Source organism: Ambystoma mexicanum, chromosome 5p (genome assembly GCF_040938575.1).
Source record: "Ambystoma mexicanum isolate Mex_15411 chromosome 5p, UKY_AmexF1_1, whole genome shotgun sequence".
NCBI classification, from domain to species: domain Eukaryota; kingdom Metazoa; phylum Chordata; class Amphibia; order Caudata; family Ambystomatidae; genus Ambystoma; species Ambystoma mexicanum.
In genome coordinates this window covers 1,018,443,197-1,018,467,064 of record NC_090930.1, presented here as the reverse complement: position 1 = coordinate 1,018,467,064, position 23,868 = coordinate 1,018,443,197, and the positions used below count along the sequence as shown (strand labels likewise).

The 23,868-nt window shown below is 46.0% G+C and overlaps 1 protein-coding gene across 2 annotated transcripts in view; it reads left to right on the top strand.

Moving 5' to 3' along the window:
* LOC138481372 (enoyl-CoA hydratase EchA19-like) overlaps nt 1–23,868 on the top strand; it is a 501,182-nt gene that overhangs the window by 305,632 nt on the left and 171,682 nt on the right. For both annotated transcript variants that reach the window (XM_069613495.1, XM_069613494.1), the window contains one exon: nt 15,996–16,140. In XM_069613495.1, coding sequence (XP_069469596.1) covers nt 15,996–16,140 — 145 coding nt within the window. The remainder of the gene's footprint in view (nt 1–15,995; nt 16,141–23,868) is intronic.

The following is a 23,868-nucleotide window of genomic DNA, read 5'->3' as shown; positions in this document are numbered from 1 at the left end:
TGACGTCCTTTTATTTGATAAGATAGGTTTCTCTGTAGAGAACCCTAAACGCTGTGATGAATCATCTGAGGGAGAACAGCTTAATCATCAATCCCCCAAAAACGTCTATAATGACCATTTCCAATATAAAAGCTAGGCACTTTGGCCCATGGTTTTTGGAAAAACAGCTACTTCGAACAACAAATGAAATGAAGTACCTGGGATTCCTATTTGCAAACAAGCCAAAGTACAGTTCCCTTCAGATGAAACTGAAACAAAAACAAGTAATAATGTGTGCGTAAGTAAAATATTGTAGATATACACTAAAACCATTGCTAAATTACTACAAGCTGAAGGTTACACCAACCTTGCTTCATGGGCTGGGACTAATGAATCTAGATTGGATCAGGATGGAACTGCTGGAAAGCACTTTTTGGAAAAGATTGTTAAGTCTATCAATGTCAACTCTATAAGTCTTGATCCGACATGAACTGGGCCTAGTATCACAGAGGCGGCAGATACAAACTGCCAAGTTAAGGATATATTGCAAGATCTTTACTTGCCCCAAGATAGCTCTCGAAGCAGAAAATAAAGGCCCACTGCAGAAATTCCATCAGGAATGTGAACTCATTTTGGAGAATGTAGGCATGTAAAGGAACATCCTAGTGAGTAATCCAGTGAAGTTCTTTTAGAAAATTAAATAAAATCAATGGACTGGGGATCAGAACCTACTCGCTAAATTTAGGTTACACTCCCTTCTGGCGAATTAACATAGGCCCTACATGATGTTGCCAGAATACATTGAAAAAATACCCTGATTTTAGGTATCTGCATGTATTCATATGATTCTGATTGAACGCTCTGGGTACCTTTTAGAGGTGGGGAAAATCAGAGGGTTACCAGAATATGAATTGTTATGTAGATTGTGCAAAGAAGATATTTTGGAAACCTTAAAACACTAGGTGTCTCATTGTACAGCAGTTAAACCCTTGAGGGTGCTGTATTTAGGGAGATATGTCGCAAATGAGGAAAGCCTGGAGGAAGAATGGCTTTGGAATAAATTAATGGAGGGGTGAAAGGTGTCAATTGAACTTATAAGATTATTAAGAAGAATTCACGCCAGGTCAGGGGAAAATGTTTATCTATAAATATAAGAGAATTGATTATTTTAAGGACAGATATTGAAACGATGAAATAAATGTGTGATCGTGCTTTTTGTAAAAATGTTATATTTTTTATTATGTGTTAAAGTTTTTTAAAACTGAATGACACCAATGTTTTTTTCAAAATTGTTTAAATTGTTAATGGATGTTTCTGAATAAAATATTTCTTCTGTTAAATGCTGTGTTTTATTGGCCAATCATCTCCTGAAAATTACAGAGGCTTTTTAATAAAACAGTTGCTTAAATGATACGGGTAATTTTTACAATTAACTGTGGAAAGTCACTGCAGAGGCATCAACAGACGTTAACACCAGTTAAAAGTAGTTTTATTGGAAATCACAAAAATAAGGGGATTGGGTTCACTGAGGACACGCAGAACAAAATGGCAACTTATCAAGCTTTTATCAGAACCATGTTTCTCTGTCCATCCCGCTAATGGGTTCCATCTTCTTGGCAGGAAGTAGTTGAGCATCATCACCAGAACAACCCGATAAATGCAGTTAACTTGACGACCAGCAGCCGTAACAGTGAAAATCGACAATAGAATTACCATCGCCCTACTGGACTCTTAATGATTCTCTAGTGACAATGACAGTTTTCATCATTCACGTTACATCCCCCCACCCCAAACCCCAACAAAACGAATATGGCATAGCAAGAATCCACGAGACATTAAAACTTCATGCGCCCCATCTGCCCTCTCTATGGTCCTCTCTGTATCCAACACTCTCTACCTAAATACTTTCCTTCTAGAGCCCTCTTCTCAGCTACCTCAAACTCTCTGCGGGTCAGTTGCTTCTCCAAACAGAGAGTGTGGGGTAGATCTCTTCTCTGCAGGTGCCTCCCTCTGGAAGAGCCTCTCTGCCCCTCTCAGACATGAGCTGGATCACATGAAGTTCCGGAAGCTGCTCAACACCCGCCTCTTCTCTTCTTCCTTCTCTCTCCCTCTACCCTGATAATCTACCTGTCTGCATGTCCTGACTGGTGGTGTGGTTGTCTTCAGTCACACAGGGTATCCCGCCGCCTGTTCAACCAGTCACCCTGCACTGCCTCTGGCCTACCCAGCACTTCCAGGCTGGGATTGCACCCTTGTAGTGCTCTGCCATCCTCGCACTTGCTCAGAGCCCTGCTGCCCTGACTGCAATTCCCCTCGAACCCCTACTCTGCAGTTCTCCCCGCACCCTCTCCCCTGCACTTCTCGTTTGCACTTGCACAATCTGAATGTCACAAGGCCTAGTAAGATCATTTGTTTTATCATTCCTCTGTCCCCCCTCCAGTGCCTTGAAGCACTTTTGTATAGGCGCGTTATAAATACCAAATCATATAAAACTGTTGTTCTCAGTCTCTAACATGATCGTAGAAGGGAGACCACACACCTTAAGAAATTTCAAGTAGGAACCACATGTCATATCTTTTCTATTGCCAGAACCCCCTCCCCCCCAGATCTTGACCCACCACTTGGCTAGTACAGGGCCCTCTTTTGCTTTCTACCCTTAGGCAAATGTCATTCTGGCTGCAGTCAGGAGGTCCGTAATATGGATCGCTCTGACCCCAGCATATGCATCTTCCACTGTGGCACCAAACAGAATAATATTAGGACCTTCCGGATGCCGGACCCCCACTATATCCTTAATGGGCCCAAAAATCTCCTTCCAAAAGAACTGCGCATTCCGGCAGGACCGCCCCATGTGGCCAAGATCTCCCACTGCCCCACATTGTCTCCAGAACAGGGGCGGAAATTGGGCATTCATTTTGTGAATATGCTGTGGGGTCATATACCACCTATAACATATGTTATAGGCCGATATTACCGTACATCTTGACGCCCTGCAGGCCTGTTCCCATATCTGGCCCCATTCTTCCTCTTCGATTACTATTCCCAAATCCGTTTCCCTCCTATCCATATATAGAAGCGTATCTCCCAACCCACCCTTATCCTATAGGCAGTGAAGCATGGAGCTACCCCTTGCTGCCACACCCTCTCGTACTGTCCATTCTAGGCCCAGTGGTGCCCGAGTGCCTGCGTCCTTAACCTTTCTCTCTGAAATCCAGTGCCATAACTGCATGTACCTGAACCGTTCTCCCTCACCAATATGGAATTTACCCTTGCAGTCCTCAAACCGCAGTGGAAACCCTGCCCAATAAAGGTCCTGCCATGTGAGAGCTGCACATCCCCGTCAGTGCTCCCAGAAGGTATTACTCCATCCTGGGGGAAAGTCCTTATTATAGCCCATCGGACTCTATGGTCCAAGACCAAGAGGTATCTTCTTTCACCGTAAAGCTTGATCGCAGTAGCCCAGGGTAGCCTTAGTTGCCTCCAACAGAGGTCCTCCCGCCCCCGAACCGCTCCCCTCAAGAACTGCAAGGCACACAGCGTGATAAGCGTGGCCCCTTGTTCAAGCTTAAAACAACCTTTTCCCTGGTCTGCTACAGACTAATACAGCATTGGATCCATTTGAACTGCCATTACGTACCGCTTAATCTCAGGCACTCCAAGTCCCCCAACCGTGGTGGACGAAAGGTCTGGGGACCCTTGGATGTTTCTTATGCCAAATAAAGGAGAGAATTTCAGACTGCAGCGTTTTGAGCATGCGTGCCAGGATCCCTACTGGATGAGAGCTCCCGATTTATAGGAGACGAGGCAGCAACGTCATTTTTATCACTGTTATCCAAGTGAACCACAAGAGTTCCTACACATCCTATCGCTTCAGGTAAGTCCAAAGCTGCTTCCATAGTGGGAGGATGTTCGCCTTTCTTTTGTTTGAATTATCCCAAGGTATTCTACCTCCTTCTGCTCCCAGACCAGCAGATAACTATCCTGTAGGATCCCTCTGTTTCCCGGATCCTCTGTGATATTCAGGGCCTTTGACTTAGTGCAATTAATAGTAAACACTGATAACTCAGCAAAATCCTGCAATACCAATATCACTCTTGGCAGCGTCATTTGCGTATCCTTCATGAATAAGAGCACATCATCCGCATATAACGCAATCTTATGCATGCCCTTGTTACTGTCCACCCCCAAAATCCCCCAATCTTGTCTAATGAAAGCCACCAGGGTTTCCATAGCCATGGCAAAGATCAATGGCGATAAAGGGCAACCTTGACGAGTACCCCGCCGAATCTGAACTGAACCAGTAATGTGAGCTGGCCATTGAACACAAACTGCATAGAGGGAACTAGGAAGTTGGCCATCACCATACAGGTATAATCGGCTCCACACCCAAATGCAGCCAACATGCATTTCAGAAATCCCAATCGAAACTGACGAAAGCCCACCTGACGTCCAAGGTCACTACTGAAAAACACTGGCCAGACTTGAACCCCACATCAATAACGTCATTCGCCCGTCTTACATTTTCCAGTGTGCGTGTTTCCCAAGAATTAACCCTGCCTGGTCCACATGAATCAACTTATACAATACGCCCGCCAGCCTGCCCACTAACACATTGGCATACATTTTTGCATCCCCATTTAGCAGAGATATTGGGTGCTAACTAGCACAATCTAATACGTCTTTTCCCAGGTTTCAGCAACAGCGATGTTATAGAGACCCCCATGTCCTCCGATACTGCCCCACATTCCATGATCTTATTAAAAAAGCCGGGTCAAGGGCCGGATCAGCCTTTCCCAAAATGTTTTATAGTATCCACTCCCAAACCCATCCGGGCCTGATGTTTTATTGACCGGTAAGGAGCTTCTAGCCGCTGCCACCTCCTCTGCCGTAATGCCCCCCCCCCCAAAAAAATGCTGTGTAAAAAGAACGCCAGCCTGCCACGTCGGGCTCTTATCCTCCCTTGCCAAAAGGTCTGTGTGGAATTGCTGCATGATCGCTAACTTGTCCTCCTCCACACTCTTCAGCACGCCGGCCCCATCCCGTACTTGCATAATATATAATTCCGGGCCTGCTGTCTCCTGAGTTTGGCTGCCAACAAAACGATTGGCCTGGCCCCCGTTTACATAATATTCCTGTCTTGTTTGGAGCAGCATCTGCGGGTAACGATCAGCCACAAGAGATGCCAGCTGTGCTCCTAATTTCTGTAGTGCCCGCAAGGATTTGAGAGATTGGCGGGTTTTCTGCAGCTCTTCTCCATCCTTCACCTCCAAGTCACTAGCATTGTTAAGGGGTTTAGAAAGGGTGCACGCACTTTTCTTTTCCTTGTTTGGAGTCTTCCTTGTCTTCTGACATGCTTGTCACAATGTCGTGAAGGTTCTCCTTGCCTAGTGAGTTACCTGCTACCCAGATGATGCCGTGGTGGTAGCGGGTTTGAGAGTTAGCTGGCACATCTTGGTCACTCAAGGACTCCTGTGTTGGGAATCGTATGGTGCTGAGTCAGTGCTCATCAAATGGGTAAACTGGGGCATACAGTCATTTTTTTAGGACTGCCAGTTTTCCGCTGCTTGGCTATGCATCCTTGCATGTCTTTTCAAGGTTGCTTTGTATGCATGACACCTCCCTGTTGCTAGTAAGTGCTTTCGTAACAGACTGCGTATTCTCATGACCATGCATAGTAGATTTTGTGTGTCACGAATAGGTAGTAGCTCGTGTGGTTTCGTTAATGCCCAGGGTGAATTGGGCAATGGCTCTGCCTGGCTCAGTAGTCTCCTTGAGACCTATGCATACATCAGCAGAACATAAGTGCTCCCATGTGGATTACGTATTTACCTTACACTGGTACCTGTCTTTTTAACAGTGTTGAATTGCTTGTAAGTAGGTAGCACGTTCATTGTTACACTGGCCTTTTGCTGTTGCATTGCAGTGCATGTAGTATAGCGTGCAATAGTACTAATGTGTGGAACATATGATGGTTTACTGTTTCTGCGGAAATGTGCCTGCATTCTCCCTGGCATGTCTCTTACCTTATTGTGCTGGTATTGACAGAACTGTTGCGTATCACCAAGGTTTGTGGTTCACATTGCTTCTTGGGCAAGATGTGGTCATGTCGCTGGGTGCACATATATTTGTCGCGTTGGCTCTGTTTTGTGATCATGCATGTCAACCATTGCATGGTAGGACTTTGGTTACACACATGTTGGTGGCAATGTAAGGGCAGCTAGATGCAGCTTGCCTAGAATCATTGCCTCAATAGATTTCCGTTATTTTTTACATTGCATTAGTATTAAGTAGACGTGTTCATTGTTGTACGCATCAGAAGCAACCTGTAATCCGGCTCTAACCTCTTCAATGCTGGGCCAGTCATGCCTGCAATGTCTATCACACTGTTGGCCTTCACCCATGGAGGCATGATGCAGTCTCCATCCAGTGAACAGAAGTTCCCGCCTCTGCACAGACAGGGTTGTGTGGACTCTGCACTTGAGGTCGTCCCATCTCGTCTTGAACTCCTTCATGGCGACTTCCTCAATCAGCAGTACTAGATTATCTCTGAATTTTACTTTTTGCATGTGGCCTTCCTCACCTTTGCCACCTGCACTGTTCCCAGCATCCTGTCCTGCACTCCTTTTGCTTGGATGGAAACTCCAGCGCTGTGATGCAGCAGGGATTGGAAAAAAACAGCAATGTCTGCTGCGCAGTGCTTTTCTGCTCATTTGCAGTATTTCTGCATCTGGTAAAAGTGTGCAGCGACATGTTTTTGTTAAGACTGTATATGGTGAGCTTGATTTATTGCATGAGGTCTTTACTGTTATTGCTTACATAGCAGTAACGACATACTTCTATGAGGTTCCTACAATTACCACAGATGTTTTACTGTCAAACTTGTATTTAAGACCTAAGGATGGATTAGACACAGGTTATCAGGCTTAACCCCATTCTAGACAGTGTCCTGCCTTTCCAGGGATGGCTCCTCCACTACCATCAGAGTCTTTACAGAATCTTAATTCTCAATTATCCCCATTTATTCGGCGCTCTGCCTTAGGCTCATCCTCCTTCTTCAGGTTCCTTCTCTCTTACTCCATTCTAATGTCAATCTCCTCACCTCTACCCTTGCTAACTCTCCTCCTCCTCCCTCCTTTGCTCTTTCTGAATCTGTCATGCTTTAGGCCTCTCCACCTCCTTCTCTTGGCTTTTCCCACTTGACCTTCATTCTCACTTCTCTCTCCTTCGCTTGTACTTTCACCCCTCAATCCATTCTCACTTCTCCCTCCTTCACTCCCTCCTGCACCTCCACTCTCCTATTTCCTACCATCTATACTCCTCGCCGCACTACCATGTATTACTGCTGCCTCTCACTGTACTCCTGACTCCCACACTGTCTCCCACTTAAGCTTCCCTTTAATTCTTCTGCTGTGCAGGTTGTGTTGCACAGAGTCGGTTAAAGTGTCTCAGATGTGTCTTGTGGCTGAGAATGGATCCTTGGGACTACCACCTCATCACCTGACATTAATAGGCTGAGGCTATTTTGGCTAGGTCTGACAAATTGTTTCCAGAACATGGACTTTGGCAGTCGCTGCTTCTTGTTAGTGGAAACTTCTCCTTTGTTTGGTATCTAGGTAATTTTCTGAGACATGTAAGGTAAAGGGCTTGTTGCCTACCAGCATCTGCATTATATCTCTGAAGGAATCAGTTCTCTTCATAAGTAGCCTGCATCTCCCTGACCTCTGCTGTGGCAGTATCACAGATGATTTGAGCTGTAACCATCAATCTATTAGATTGCATTCACAGTAACAAAACCTTGCCTTACCAGGATTGATCATGGGTAGAATTATGGGGGACAGAGATATGGCTTGTCCTTGAACGAGGATTCTGTAGTCCACAAGCTTTCAATATACTTCATTCGAGGAATGCATCAGTGCTAGTGGGGTCCTCAGACTGCCCCCCAGCCCCCACACACCCCACGCAGCCCCTAGCGGGACTCGCCAGACTCAGCTGCTAGCCTCAAGCATTGGACCGCATCACAGGGTGGAGAATATCTACTATGAGATCATTGATGAGGAGGGGGGGGGGTCAAATCCCCTCACCCTGTATGTGCCTGTGTCACCCTCAAGTTTGGGTTGTTGCTGACCCTTTCCTACTTGACTTTTTCTATGGCCACTGAAGTTCCTGTTCAACACTTGCCCTGCTTGAAATGCAAATGCAGTCAATGCAGTGCTGGGAAGGGGACAGCTGAGCAGTACTTAGCCACATATTTAGGGAGATCATTTATATGCGAGCAAATACCAAGAGTTGGGCGAACCGTAAAATAATGTCATCACTCGGAGAAGCCTGAAAAAAAGAATGTTTTGTTCACCTACTCAACTGAGCACTGTTATATACTGTTTTTGGCTGATAATTTCCCTAAATAAACCAGTACAAAATCATTGGTTGACCAAAGGGAATGACACGAGTCCCATGCCAGCATTGGTTATCTAGAAGGAATCACCCAGGTTCATTTGTTAATTCATGCTAATAATGCATTTTTTGGACCCGTTTGTTTAATCCCAACCATTCCTTGACCTAAAGCGAAGTAACTTTTTGAGTACTCCATATTAAGATTTATTATTGATGAGTGGTTTAATAAAAGATATTATAGTATTATAAGCCTTGTTGGGACCAATATGACTGTCAGCTGAAGTGACCCAGGACTGCACTTCCTATTATTATAATTATTATTATTATGGAATGTATTGAGCGTGGACCTAGCTTTGAGAGTCAACTGAACGCTGTACAGAGGTATACAACGGTGCAGATATACAGTAGCGGGTAGGGTACAGAGGGGCACAGAGGAGTGGTACAGCTGTACAGGGTGGCAGGGAGGAGAGGGGTGGACAGCGTCTAGGGAGTCGGATGGCGCGGGGGCAACATGATGGCCTAGGCATTGAGGAGGAGAGACTCCTTGAAGAGGTGGGTCTTGAGTTCTTTTCTGAATTGTAGGAACTTTGGGGCAAGTCTGATGTTGATGGGTAGGAGGTTCCATATTCTTGGGGCATAGACAGAGAAGGCTTGTTTTTCTTTTTTGCAGCAGTGGATTTCAAGTCTACACGCGTCCTGGCTTATGGTGGAGCGCAATATGATGGAGATACAGAGTTTCTACGCAAGGTAGCTGGGTGACTGAAGGGTGTCTGCCTTATAGATGATGCAGCAAGACTTGAAGGTGATTTGTATGTGTAGTGGGAGCCAGTGAAGGTAGATGAGGGCCAGGGTGATGTGGTCCAGGGTTTGAAATTGAGGGGAGGTAGGAGCTATTTAGCTCCTGCTTGCATCCTAGAAGAGCCTGGTTAGCTTGGCACCAATAGCTACCAGGAGCTACTTCTGGCTCCCCAGGCCAATTGATGCTGAACAAACACACCTGTGTGAATTTAACTCTGTGTGCTTCAGAACATCTATCAATACACATTTGGACACATCTATAAGCTATTTAAAACATAAGAGGTCATGAATAATGGACAAGATTATAGGTTTGAAGAGCGCAGTGTATGAACTCCTTATTCCCTGCTGGTAGCTCCTGGTTTATAGCTAGGTCTGTATGTCTGGGTTGTTTGGTGTTGTTGGTGAGGAGTAGGAATTCAGTCTTGAGGGGTTGAACTTCAAGTATGCACTGGACCTCCAAGACCGGATCAGTGAGAGGCAGGTTTTGAGTCTGTGGATGTCCTTGATGGAGTTGATCTTGAGGTATTGCTGTGTGTTTTCAGCATATTGGTGGATGTGAATGTTGTGAATGGCTAGGATGGCCCCCAACGGCTCCATGTATATATTGAATATCACTGGGGAGGGGATGGAACACTGTGAGACTCCAGAGGTGCTGGGTATCATTGGCGATCTAGATGATTCCATCTGAACACACTGTTGATGGTTGGTGAGGCAGGACTTGAACCAGCGTAGGACAAGGACGCTGATCCCCATGCACTGATGTAGGGTGTGCTTGAGCGCTTGGTGGTCTACTGTGTCAAAAGCAGCTGAAAGGTCGAGTAGAACCAGGAGGCAGGGGTGGCTGTTGTCAAGGATGTTGAGGGCATTGTCGGCCACCTGCATAGTTTCTGTCTCTGTGCTGCATCTGGGTCTGAACCCGGATTGGTAGGTTTGGAGGAGATTATGCTGCCGCACTTGCACAGCTACTGCATGCTCAGTGATCTTACCTAGGAAGGGAAGATGTGTTATGGGGCGAAAGGGTTGTCAGGATTCAGAGTGGGTTTCTTTAGTAGAGGGAGGATTTGTCCCATCTTTAAGTTCGATGTGAAGGTGCCCTGAGTTAGGGAGCTGTTGGTCATCTCCAGGTAGGGAAGGAGAACTTCTGCTGGGAGGGTCTTGAGCATGGATGCTGGGAGGATGTGGTTTGTATACGATGTGGCTTTGCAGGTGGCCTGGATTTCTACCAGGTCCTCTGTAGAGAGTGTCTTGAAGTTGTCCAGGGTGTGAAAATGTTGCGAGGCGTTACGTGAGGTGGGGCTGTGGATGCAGAGCTGGTGTCTATGTGCTGGCGAATCTTGCTGATTTTGTCGATGAACAAGGTGTTGATGGCGGTGGATTTTTCGGGGTAGTGGGTTGACGCAGTGCTTGGCTACTTTCAAGAGGACTCTGTTTTTCTTGTCAGCTTCTGCTATTGTGTTCTGGTAGGTCCTGTAGTGCATTTTGTGGAGAAATGGAAGCCCAGCCTGCTGTAGTACATACATGGGGGGGGGGACTCGTGATCAGCAGCTAACCACAACCCCTTGACAAATAATTGTGTGTACAGACTCAACTGACCACTGTGAGGGGTCAGAAATGAAAGGCAGACACAGAGTTGTTCAGGTTTTTGGTCAAGGACTTTTATATAAATGAAAAATGGGTTGGGGAAAATGCCTCTCTGACCCTATGCTAAAGTGGAGTTTACCTACCTTTAAACCAAAAGTGTCAGGATGTCAGTCGCTGTAAAGCTGTCCTTGTGTTCAAAACGCCCTTTTGCAACCCTCGCACTACAAAAAAAACAACAAAGGGTGCAAGGAAATGTCTTCAAAATGATATTGGCAAAAAAGTGTTCACAACTGAAGATTAGAATAACTCCCAACGAAAAAGTTCTCCAAGGTGAAAGACCTTGGACACGGGATGGTGTCCTTCCCCTGGATTCTGCAATGGATGGCAATGTCTCTTTTACTAACAGTTCCTTTATGACTCTTTTTGATTCTCAATGTTCTTTAGGCAACAAGTTCTGCAACAGTCTTTCTTCAACACAAATATTTCCTTTAACTAGCAAACTACTGTTCTTTAGTTTTCCTTGTAGCTTTGCTACGTTCTGATGGATTGAACTGGCAACATCTTTGACTTAAGGCTAATGATGGCATTCTCTGGACTCAACCAGTTCTTCTAGGCTAACCATGCCCTGCATGAATATACGTGCCAGATTTTAAGTGCCCATTCTATATTATTTTATGTGTTAATTGATGATCACTTTATAAGAGCTCATCCAGTTAATGGACGTAACTAAAACAAAATACTTAGTCGAGTATTACTGATGCAGCGATTTATCTTGGGAAAGAACATTTCTCAGGGCCCCATATTAGGAGTTGCTAATAATGAGTAAAGGGACTAAACCATAGATATGTGCGTGTCTTTGTTTAATGGCTGAAATAAAAAATAAATATGTCTAACGCTGGTGATGAGGCTTGGACTGTGCACTCTTGGCTTTACATTTCCCCTTGAGCAAGTGTTATAACATTCACTTGACCAGTGCTTTGACTGTGACCCCTATCCTAACGCTTATGGGCCTTAGACGAGACGAGATGTGCATGTGCAAGTGCTTCAACCCTATTTGAACGAGGAGACAACAGGTGGCAATGCTATAAACAATGGGCCTCATTACGAGTTTGGAGGTAGCCATGCCGTTTTTATCGGCCTGGTTAACCCAAAACTCGGGTCTGGGTCCCGAAAAGTGAGAATTACTGGGCCATTCTGACCTTTGTGGGCCCATTAATTCCCATTCGTGGGACCCAGACCTGGTATGTCCGCATTCCCATTTTAGCCCCCATAGGGCTCAATGGGGAGGATGCTAACAACGGTCCCGTTGATAACGGGGCCGTTCTTAGCATCCTGTTCTGCTAGCGGGTGCCGCTCTGCACGTCTGGTTTGACCAGGCGTACAGAGCGGCTCCGCAAGCAGAACTCGTAATGAGGCGGTGAGGCAACCGGCACCGGTAGCACTACCGGCGCAGTTGTTGCCTTACCGCCAGGGTCGTAATGAGGCCCAATGTCTTGGATTGCAAAATATTGGCAATATGTGCCAATGAGTTGTATGTCCAAATCTCACTCACGTACAGTATGATATGGTTAGTTAGCAGACACACCCGCTTGCCATGCACTCCTCGGCACATAACAAATATCATCATCAGGCACATCTGCAAATAGAAGCTGTGTGTTGAACAAATCAGTGCTACAAAAACAGATTGTGACAAACAGCTCTGCTCTGTTTCTAAAAGACTGGAAAGGTGTGCTTTGCACAAAACATTATCGGTACATGTCCAAAAGGCCACAACCATCGACCAGGGTTTTGCAACTCGTTTATTTTAGAGTGATGGATGTTGACCTGAGTAGTGCACAATGCAAGGAAAGTACCCAATAACAGCTGCATCCAAGCTATCAAAACAAATAGTAGCTTAGAACCATGCAGACACGATGCCTTTTAAAAAGACAAGTTCACCAAATCTGCACCACGCCTGGAAGGAAGCCTGTTGTGCTTCCTTGTGTTTATGTACATTTATTTTTTATTTAAATGTGTATAGATGCGTGTATGCTTGTGTTATGAGTGTGTGTGTATGGTGATGAGTGATGGTATGAATGATAGAGTGATTGCTGTGTGTATGTGTGTGTTTGTTTTGGTCCGTTGAGCTGATTTTGGCGAGTGGGGGATCGAGGAGGGAAGGAGGGTTGTACAACAAAGGCATTTTAAAAATGCCTTTGTTGCACAATCCCCCTACCCACCTGCCAAAATCAGCTCTCCTTCTGAGGTGCTGTGGAGCCCAGGGGACAGGGATGGGATTTTTTTATACTGGATATCTAGCATAGATGTCCAGTCAAAAATAGCATGCTTTCCCTCTTGGCCCCCCAGCGCCAGTTCCAAACTGTTTGACTTTTTACCAATTTTTTCTAAAGTATACTCTAAAATGCAACATTTTAACCCATATTTTAAAAAGATTAATGGGGGGGAAAACCCCCAAACTCCCCTTGATTGGTTCCGGCTCCCTTGCTGCGCTCAGTCGCTGTGGCATTTTTGTAGGAAATATTGATAGCCCTCCACTTAAAAAAATTCACCTGTCCCACTGGCCCTCGGACTGTGTTGGGAATGGGGTGCGGGGACCCCAGGCACTGAGCTGGGAGCAGGATTGGTGGGAACACTGGGATAGTGGTGGAAATAGGATGGGGAGAGCCGAGGGTTTGTGATGGGGTGGGGAGAGCCCAGCCACTGTCATGGGAGCAGGTTTTGGAGCCCAGGGACTATACTAGGAGTTAGGTATGGTGACGGCGCGCAATAGTTCACAGCCCTTTATACATACTGTACCAACTACTGTGCCATCAGCATATCTGAAATCTCTCCCTGAGAAAAACCTGTCAAAAAAGCATCAAGAGTAAATCTTTTCTGCGCTTGCAGATCTCTAAAGATTTAAAAGAATGTGGGCCCAATTCATGGAAAAGTGTACTTTTATCCTGAAACATCCAAGTGCAGAGAACATCACTGCGCGCAAAATTTATTCTGCACGCTCTGCATATTCATGGAATTGTTTGCGCAAAGTAACTGTATGCGCAAGTCGTGGCTGGAATGCCCCCGACATGCCCCCACGCAAATCAATAACAGCCAAAAACAGCTCCTTTGTGTGCTCCCTGGGTGCGATTTCATGCACCCTCAAAACAGTGTGCGGGGAACCCTGCAAGAATGCCTGCATCTCGGGACCCTGCGCAGAGTCCCCCATAACTGTTACTGGCACCCCGATGACATACGTACGATTTATCATAACTCGGGTAAAACTCAGAAAATCTGTGTGCGAACCCCCATAAACCGGCCCATCACCGCACTATGCAGCATACGCGCACCTGAAAGTCCAATCGGAACCCCGTCTGCGTGCACACACCCCTAATTCCTACATGCAAACTCACCACTGCACTGCAAATCCTATACGCGTGTCTATTTACGCTACCTTTGGGTGGCAGAGAGATCGAGGGATGTGCGTGGTCATTTCGCAAGCGATTGGTTGCGCGGTCACCTCCATGAATATGCTTTGCCATGCACATTTGCGTCCCTCGTAACGCCCACTTTTTCCCTTGTTCTTCCTCATTTTCCGAGTTCCGCCTCCTCCTCAGCCCTCTACAGAGGTCTCGCCCATGGTCTACGTGGAGTCTCACGCAAGGCACTCGGCCGCTCGCAGAGATGTGCTGAGCCTGGGCGATATCCACGCAACTCCAAGGAATATCCTGTGCATTTGATTCCATTAATAGACGAACAGGATTACGCATGCAGTTTGGCACGCAAGTTCACTATTTTGCGTGCAAATAATTCCATGAATCAGGCCCTGTCTGTTTGGCTGGTACACAGGGATGTCGCTGTTTGATTGGTTGACAATTTAACAAATATTTAGTATAGCGCAATCGTGAGGTTAAGTATTAAAGTGATAAAGTGAACCTCAGGAACGAAGCAAACTTGGGGTTGCTTGGTGCTCATGCATACGGAAAGTAGCTGATGACTTGGGCAAGACCGCATGGGATTTAAATCATTCGCCTTTGACTGGCCTTAGTAATTATGACAATGTGGCTCTCTTGCATTTGCAGTGCTTTTGAAGAGGTTCGCTCAAGCATTTACCCCACGTTTCATGTTATCCTGTTTGGTGGAATGCAATGCTTCAGCAAAACTGGTCATTTGCAGACCTAAATACTGCATTCTGTATTCTCCTAAAGTATACCATTACGAAACCCAACTAATTCTGTGAAGAACCTTCCACTGCTTGGTGGGAAAGTTACTTGCATAGCATGAGTGTCGGGCTTCATTAGAAATATCAAAGACATTCTATGTAAAACCTCAGTCGAACGGACGTTGGGGTTGCACGACAACAGCTCAAGAGCTAAAGCAAAGCTTCAGAACCTTTACCACTTCATGCACCTATCCATAACTCAATCCTGACATCACAGGTGGCAGCATGGATGTTGTGGTTTTTGACAAGAGAACACTACCATGGTACATTGTAGCTAATTAATATTTACAGGTGTATATGTATCTTTGTGAATGTATTATCTGACCTACTAAGGGCAGATAATGTATAGCCACGAAGTCCTGATTAATTAATTATACATTTGAATAAAACAATAGTCCTGCATAATTCATACTCAGGAGTTTTTATGGTCTAAAAGATAAAGTTAGTTTTACATTATTTCTTGACTTTAAATATTTTACTGGCTTTTGTTAGTAATGTCCAATTTGGAGTCATTTTGTGTCTTGAATTGTTGAAGTTTGTATTAATTGCATTTGGGGTTCATTGTGTTTCTATGTCATTTGTTTCTTTTAAAAAATTGTCTTTTGTAAATATTGATGATTTTTCTATTCTAGCAGAAACATCAAGTAAAAAGATGTATTTTCTAAGCAAGCCTCTGTTGATTTAATTCAAACACCTTTTAGTAATTTACTTTTTGGATTGTTTTCCTTATACATTACCTCGGGCATCCATTCATATGCAGTTTGTCATCACCAGTTGATTATAACATCACATATGACATTATAGAACATCACAAATCACCTATATGTAATGCATTAGAGTGGCAAAATGTAATTCTTCGGGCCGTAGAGGATAGTCACTTTATAATGTTGAAAGCTGTTATTGGAAAATACTTTCCCGATTAAATACCAGTTTTGAGCATTAAGGTAATGAAAAGGATTTGAAAAGGGGTTGGTCTTACCTGTGCATCCTACTGCAAGAAACCTACTGCACTAGATGTGTGTGTCTTTCTGCTTTCTATCCTTTGTAGGGTCCAGCACGCATGCAGCTTTCCAAGCCTGTGATTGCAGCTGTGAGCGGATATGCTGTCGCAGGAGGTCTGGAACTCGCCCTCCTGGCTGACCTTCGTGTTGTGGAGCAGAGTGCAATATTTGGAGTGTTCTGCAGGCGCTTTGGTATGTTCTTATATGTATACACATTTTGAGAGACCTGTAGCTTTATATATCATAGCGTATTTTGATGAATCCATCGAATTCGTCCCTTCTCCCCAAGGGAGATCCACCCCGTTTGGTACTAGGATGGTGTGCCCGCTACGCTTAACACCCCCTAGGGCATATGGCAAAGCTGGATCCCACTGGGGCGACCCCCTCCCCTTTTAGAGACCAGGAATCCCCAAGAAGGGATTTTAGTCAACCTCCCTCATCTAAAGAATCCCATGTGTTTGTTGGGTATATGTAGATTGAGCCAGGCAATGAGTTGTGCAGCCCTTTAAAGTGTCTGGTTTGGTTTCTGACTCTGGTTGGTTATCGTTCTTGCATGAGGACATTTCTTTTCACTAAGAAGCGAGTTGGAGCTGGCCGCCTTGCTCTTTTTGGCTTCCCCTCTGCATCTGGCATTCCAGGTATTTACGTTCTTGTGTGCATCGAATCAGGTAATGTAGTCTTCGAATTGGCTCACTCCCATTTGGCAGCCAGACACCAGGGAATGGGAATAGGAAAAAAGCTAAGCCAAATAATTTCCAGGTTTTATTGGCCAGGAGTCTTTGCTGATATCAAGAACTTTGTTCTAACTTGTAAAATATGCCAGAAAACATCAACCACTCCTGTTCCGCCCGCCCCATTGCAACCGTTGCCAATCATTAAAATTACATTTTCAAGAATTGCGATGGACATAGGCAGCCCCTTGAAACATCCAAACTCTGTAATCATTGCATATTAGTAATTATGGACTACGCCACTCGTTATCCAGAGGCTTTTCCCCTCCAAAACCATACCAAACAACAAATACTGAAGCATATTTTACTATTTTTCTTGAGGGTGGCATTCCCCAAAGAGATCCTTACCAATCAGGGCACCATTTTGATGTCCTTTCGAATGCAATAAGTACAAGAAATGCTCAATATTAGGACTTTAAAAACCTTGGTATGTCATCCACAAACTGATGGTCTGGAGGAGCTTTTTAACCAAACACTTAAAAAAAACAAGTATGAAAATTGGTGGAGGCCGACGGAAGGAATTGGGACGTGATTATACCCTGGGCCTTGTTTGCAGTTGGGGAAACAACCCAAGCGTTCCTGCGATATCCCCATTTGAACTATTCTTTGGGAGAGAATCACAGAATGTCGTAGATATGTGAAGGGAAACTTGGGAAGAACAAGAAAAGGCTATTTTACCAATTTCTCAGACTGCGAAAAACCATATAGCGGCAGTACGGGAAATTTTGAAGTAACACTTGGGACAAGCACTCGACAACAGCAGATTGCATACAATAAAGAAGCCATACCAGCAGCCTTGTTTCCAGACTGCCACACTACGAGTCTGCCTGGCTGGGCCGCTGTGGCCAGCTGGTCTGACCCTGTTGGGCGTATTGGCCCCGGTAGGCTGAATCGTCACAGAAGCACCAGCACCGGTGGCAACAGTGCTTCCGTCTCCTCACTCCCATAGAGTGAACTATTGGACTACGTCCCAGTGGCACCGGGAAGTCAGGTGCCGAATTCGGTGTTACGGGCTGGCTTACCGCCAGTCTCGTAATGCGGCCCTTTCTCAGTGGAACCATTAGTCTTGGTTCTTCTACCTACTTCAGAAAACAAGATGGTGTCAAATGGTACGGTCCATATAACCTCTTAGAAAAAAAAGGCCCTTTCAATGATCTTGTCTCTCAGCCAAATTGGCAACACAAAACCAACATTTATCACTTCAACCTGCTAAAAGGGTAGCGAGTAGATCATAACGAAGATAACACCGTCACTATGGCGCTCTCCTGACTGATGCTGATAAAGAACACACTTTAGTTCCCTCTAACCTGTCACCTTCGCAGAAGACTGACATTATTGAGTTATTGGATCAGTTTCCTGAGGTTTTCTGAGACCAACCAGGCAGGGTGCTTAATTTCTTCCATTTTATCAAACACCCGCAGGGAAGACCATCAACTTAAGACCGTATAGAATCCCTGAGGTGGCCAGAATATGTCTATTATTTATATGAGATCACTAGATCCTTGAAAAAAGCTGGCCTCGCAGCCAAACCTCGAAAGTGTCAACTCGCACAATCTACGAAATACTTAGGATTTTTTGTATGGAATGGTCGATACAGCCACATAATGAGAAAGTTAAGGCAGTTGAGCTAACAGTGGTCCCTAAGATCAAAAGAAAAGAAAACTTTGTGCCTTCCTCTGGTTGACTGGATACTATGGGAGATAGATTCCTAATTACTCCACAATTGCAGCCAAACTGACAGACAAGCTTAAGAATGCCCAACCTCAAATGTTACTATGGGGCTAACGAGATCAAGACAGCTTTGATGGTCTGAAGTAAATGTTGTGCAGTGAACTTGTCCTTAAAATGCCCGACTTTAATGGAGACTGTTTGTTCCAAACGGACCCTTGTAAAGTGGGCTTATCATGGCTATTCTCTCACAAGAACATGACGCGTTGAGCACCCTATGCTATATGCAAGCAGAAAACTCTTCCCCAGGGAACAATCCTCCGCTACCGTAGAACTGAAAGCTCTGCCCATAAGGTGGGCAGTCACGCACTTGAACTATTATTTGACAGTCTGAAAATGTCACTTAATCACAGATCACTCCCTGTTCACAGGGATGAGTTTGAGGAAGGACACAATCTGAGTAATGCAGAGGTTCTTGGACCAACAACCCTTCAATTTTACGGTGGAACATCGGAAAGGTCAAGAACATGGGAATGTTGACCTCTTAAGCCTGCTCCCTATCAGTAAAGTAGGAAAAGCCACGAAAATAAGCAGTGAGGTATGCAACGACGTCCCTTCTCCCCAAGGTGGAGCCTCTCTCACCCTATGAGGCTAGGGAGGTGAACCCACTCTGCAAAACCCTCCCTACGGGTTGAGGCAAGTCAGATCTCACTGGGAGAGACTCCCCCTTGGGGACAAGGTCTCCCGTTCCCGTGAGGACCTCCTGATCCCATCAAAGTGATGGCCTATATGGATTTGTCTAACATAATGGAACATTATCAGTTCCATAAAGATGAAGTGAACTTATGCTATCCACAACAAGAAACTAAGACTATCACTTTAAATCAGTTCCTTCAATGGATTGTGCTGAGGACGCTGAAAAGGGATGATATGACAAGCGAGAGTGAGAGACGGCGAAATAAGGTGAGAAGCCGAAAGAAGCTGGAAAGCCGAGAGAACCAGGGGAAACCCCCTGTGCATAGCAGAGCAGAAGGAGGCGGAGCTCTCACAAAGCTTCCGTATGTCAGTCAATCTCCAACGCAGAGCCAAAGATGTTGGGAGACCAACATATGACAGCGGAAGAAAACACAGCGCAACTGAAGAGAGAGTTTGGTGGTGGCGTGACCACACAGCAGCGGTGGTGGGCAGTCTGCCCGCAGAACAGCCCTGATACCACTGACTGTAGAAAACCACCCGACCCAAAATACAGAGCAAATTCAATTCGGAAGACGAAATTGAAAAGCACTTGAACCAGACGGCTTGACAAGTGAGCCGCAGAGCCAAGATGAAGCAGAAAGAGTCCAAGACCTTACTGGTGACGTTACCCCTTGCAACAGAAGGTAATATGGGGAACAGTCTTGTGAGATCGATAAGAGGGACTCATTACTCTAATAAAACTCCCTGCAGTGCTAATGAGAAAAGTATTGGAAATAAGCTAAGAAATGAGAACTATCTTCATGAAGGGCAGGGCTACATGGAATACACAAAATAGGAGAGGAGTGGAGTTGAAAACTCATTGCCTTGGGGAAAGTCAACCAGGTCCCGAAGATGAGAAAGAGAATGTAATAAAGAGATTTGGGAAACACCAACCCAGGAGACCAAGAAGTCAAAGCTCATACATGGAACAGCACTCTGGGAAGAGAGGCTAGAACCAGACAAGAAAGTGACAAAGAATGTATACAAAAGTAAGATTGAAGACATAAAAGGGGGAGGAAAACTGTCTGTCCCCTACAAGAGTTACAGAATTTAATCCCGAAGATAACAAGAGACTATTTGCATATGGTTAATTGAGTGGAACGAAGAAACATTGAAAACCCTGCGAGAAGACCACAGCAACCAGGAGAAGGGAGTCATTCTCCTGTCCTTAGTTACAGTAGTGGTAGGGTCAGATAGGTTAGTTTTGGACAGTGTAAAGACTTGTTTTGGGATATTCACCTTGACTGATGAGCAATTTAGTTAGTAAAATGGGCAGGGAACACCCACCTTATTTTTCTTTAGCATATAAATCATGCTTAAAATGTCTTCACAGCATTAGTGTCCTTGTTCTGATCCTCCACAACACCCATGTGGCTGTGAGGGCTGCGGCCCGCCCAGGGGCCAGCCTTGATGAGCCCATCCAGTAAAACACGCCATCTGGGGAGTAGAGCCACCCAGTGCAAGGTATATGTGTGTGGCAGCCCAAACCGGGCGATGTAGCTGTGCCACCTGTCAGCCCACTCAGGGTCCAGAGGGGTGGTACCAAAAGAGAAATATTCTGGGCTGTGTATGCCAGCTGTAGCCCGGGAGGTAAAGCAGAGGAGAAGATAGTGCCCGAAGTCCGCTCTGCCATGTTGGGTTGGGCGGTGACAGAAAGTCCCAGCGGCCCTGAAAGCCTGGGTGAAGAGAAGGCCTGAGCCACTCAGTCCGCACAGGCCCAGGTAAAGGAGCTCCAGCATGTTGGCTGGAGTTCCAGGAAGATGGGTGGGGCGGGACCATCCCCACCCCATTGGACCTTACCACATTGCTCCGCACGGGGCGGACTGTGATGGTGGTGCTGGAATGCGGAGGTGAGTGACTGCGGCATCCCCTGGCAACGGGGACTCCACCAGAATGGTGGAGTGCTGCGGACGTGGTGATGATCCTGGCAGGCCCCTCTGCCAAAGAAGATAAAATGTATGTAGGCATGCAGTGGCGACGGGAACCCCCCGGGGCAATTGGGGGCCACCAAGGAGCAATTGTGCCTCCAGAGCATGATGTTGCTGTAATCAAGATCCTGGTAGGCGTGGGGTGTGCCGGTGAGCGGTGGCTCAACATGTGGACTGGGCCGCCTGAAAAGATGTATGTTGGACTGCTGGAGTGCGCTTGGTTGGTGAAGCGGTGCCCAGGTGGTGGAGGGTCACCACCAACAAAAAAGACCAAAGACTGGGTGGTCAGCCCATTTTCCAACTGAGGCAACCTCCCACCCAGCATGAACAGAACAGCACCCCAGGTACTGAGACTGGGTGGCTGACCCATTGTAATATAAAGTCAATGGTTGTTACTTAATTGTTTGAAAAGGCTTGTATGCATGTTTATGTAAGTGTGCTGGCATGTTGGGATTTATATGTTAGTTATGATTATAGGTATGTCTGGATATAGATAATGAGGTATGGGTTAGTAATTCAGTACGGGGAAAGTATATAGAATTCGGTAGTTAAGGTTGTAAGATAGGACAGAGTGTTGTTGGGTACTCTGGTGTGGGGCAGGTAAAAGAGATTGGGGCCTGCAAGAGGCCACCTATTGGGTGGGACCGCCCACTGGTCCATTTACAGGCCCCCCTCTACAATTGGTGGTACCAGGTAGGCGTTACGGATCTTCTATTCATCAGGCCCACTGTATGGGTCTCTCTTTGACCCCCCCTCTAAAGGATGGTGGACTGATGGGACAGATTCCTCAGAGGGACCTCACGCCAGTGGAATAGAGAAGAGGGTTGTATGTATAGTGGGGAATAAAAATGTTTACAGACTATTCTCATGTTTTTATAAAGAAAAAAAGGTGCAACTTGATCAATTGTGACTATTCCTGCTCTTAGCACCACCCACCTGGGCGGACGATATGACTGAAAATGCACTCTTCCATTCCATCAGGATATTCAGTAACCATTTTCCAAATATCTTCCTTATGCTGCCAGGAAGGGACATGGGGCACACGCTCCCCGGAGTCTCCACTTACACCCTCCTTATAAATAATTGAATACTGAGGATCTCTGACTGTGGGTTTATTGCAGCGATCAGGACTGCTTTAAAACGGTTCTGTAAAACTGGGGCCCAAACATCCTTATCCAGTGCAAAGAAAAATCTTGATGATCCTGTCTGGCCCTGTAATGTTACTCTTTCTGTTCATAAAAATACTGCAGCTATTTCCTGTTGGCTAAAATTGGAATGGAACCCCTCCCTCACTTCGTAATAGAAGGGTGGATCCCCACTTCCCAGACTCCCCCTAGTATAGCACTGCAAAACGATGGTGGTTACAAAACGGGAAGAGGCATTCTGATACCAAGAACCCTAATTTGTTAGCTATCACTCTGATGCTTGTTAATCTGCTTAGAATCACATGCTGTGCATTTGGTCTGACATCCCGTGGTAACCGCAAAGTATTGCATCTTGTCTTTCGAGGATCGAAAGGGGACGTTGGCATAGGCGTGTCTGTAACACTATTCCTAACGTGATGTGTAGCGTATCCAAAATCCCTCACGAGTTGAGGTCCCTCAGATTGTTTTTTACCGCCCAGATTACTGGTTGCCCTAATGCAGAGCTCTTACAAAGACATAGCGTTATTGTCATAATTATCGACTTTGGTCGTTATTCCCGTCAAGTCACTTTGACGGTTGAATCCTGTGCAACGTCGAAGAGTGCTGCAGATTTTCGACGCTTGTTGATCCGGCCGGCGCTGCCGTCCACTTGGCCGGGACTTCTGGCCGGCCTGTACAGTAGGGAGAGTGGGGTCGGGGTGGCCATATTCTTTCCAAGTATGCCTTTCCTCTTTCACCCTCTTTGCTCCCTGTGTTTTGTCATCGCTGTACCTATCTTGCGTTATGGACAAGACGCCATTTAGATTTTGCCCCTCGTGTAGGGACAGATATCTGTGGAAAGACGAGCACCCTCGGTGCAACAACTGTCTTCCCCCTGACCACAACGAGGCAGCTTGTAGACTCCTGCGGCCCAATACGATTAAGAGCGGCGTCTAAAGCGGTGGGCGGCCTAGAGCATGTTGCAGGCCGAATGTTGTTCTCCCGCCTCTGCAACCGCCGAAAGTGATGGAGGGACTAGCGATGACCAGGCCTCTGTTTCGGAAGCCATTGACCTAACGTCGGACGTTTCTCAGTTAGCAGCGCCCGTCCCTGTCCCCGTCAGCCACGACACGAGTCATGCTATGGGGAAAATACTAGGCGACAGGGGCACACACAATTTAAACACCAAACACACAACCCAAGGTTCTGCTTCAGTGGTACTGTCGAAGCATACCAAAGCGCCAACGGACCCGTCAAACTTCGACGGGATCCGCTTATCTGTATGATCGGCAGCCTTACCCGCAACCGCAGCCATGCCGTGCGACTGGTCAATCTAAAGTAAAGGGCACTAGCACTAAAACACACGCGGCTGTTAAGATGCGCCAGGAGGAAGCGCAGATGCCGCTTAAGGCCCCAGTGGCGCCGAAATCCACCGTTCAGCCTCCGGTCCACCCGGCAAATCGCCCCGTTTCCCCGAGTATTGGCGAGAGCATCGCAAGGATTGCCTGAGCAGTTAAACTGAAGGAACAGTCGAAAGACCCCAAGGATCATGCCTTTCCCCTACCCTTTACAACGCATACTCAAAACTCCTATTCTCAGTATTGGACAATATGGGTGTCATCTACACAAACTTTGCAGATGACACCCGGATCCTTATTCCCATCACTGGGGACTACGCCCTAGATACCCAAACCAATAATAAAATCTACGCCATCATTCAAAACTGGATGGCTT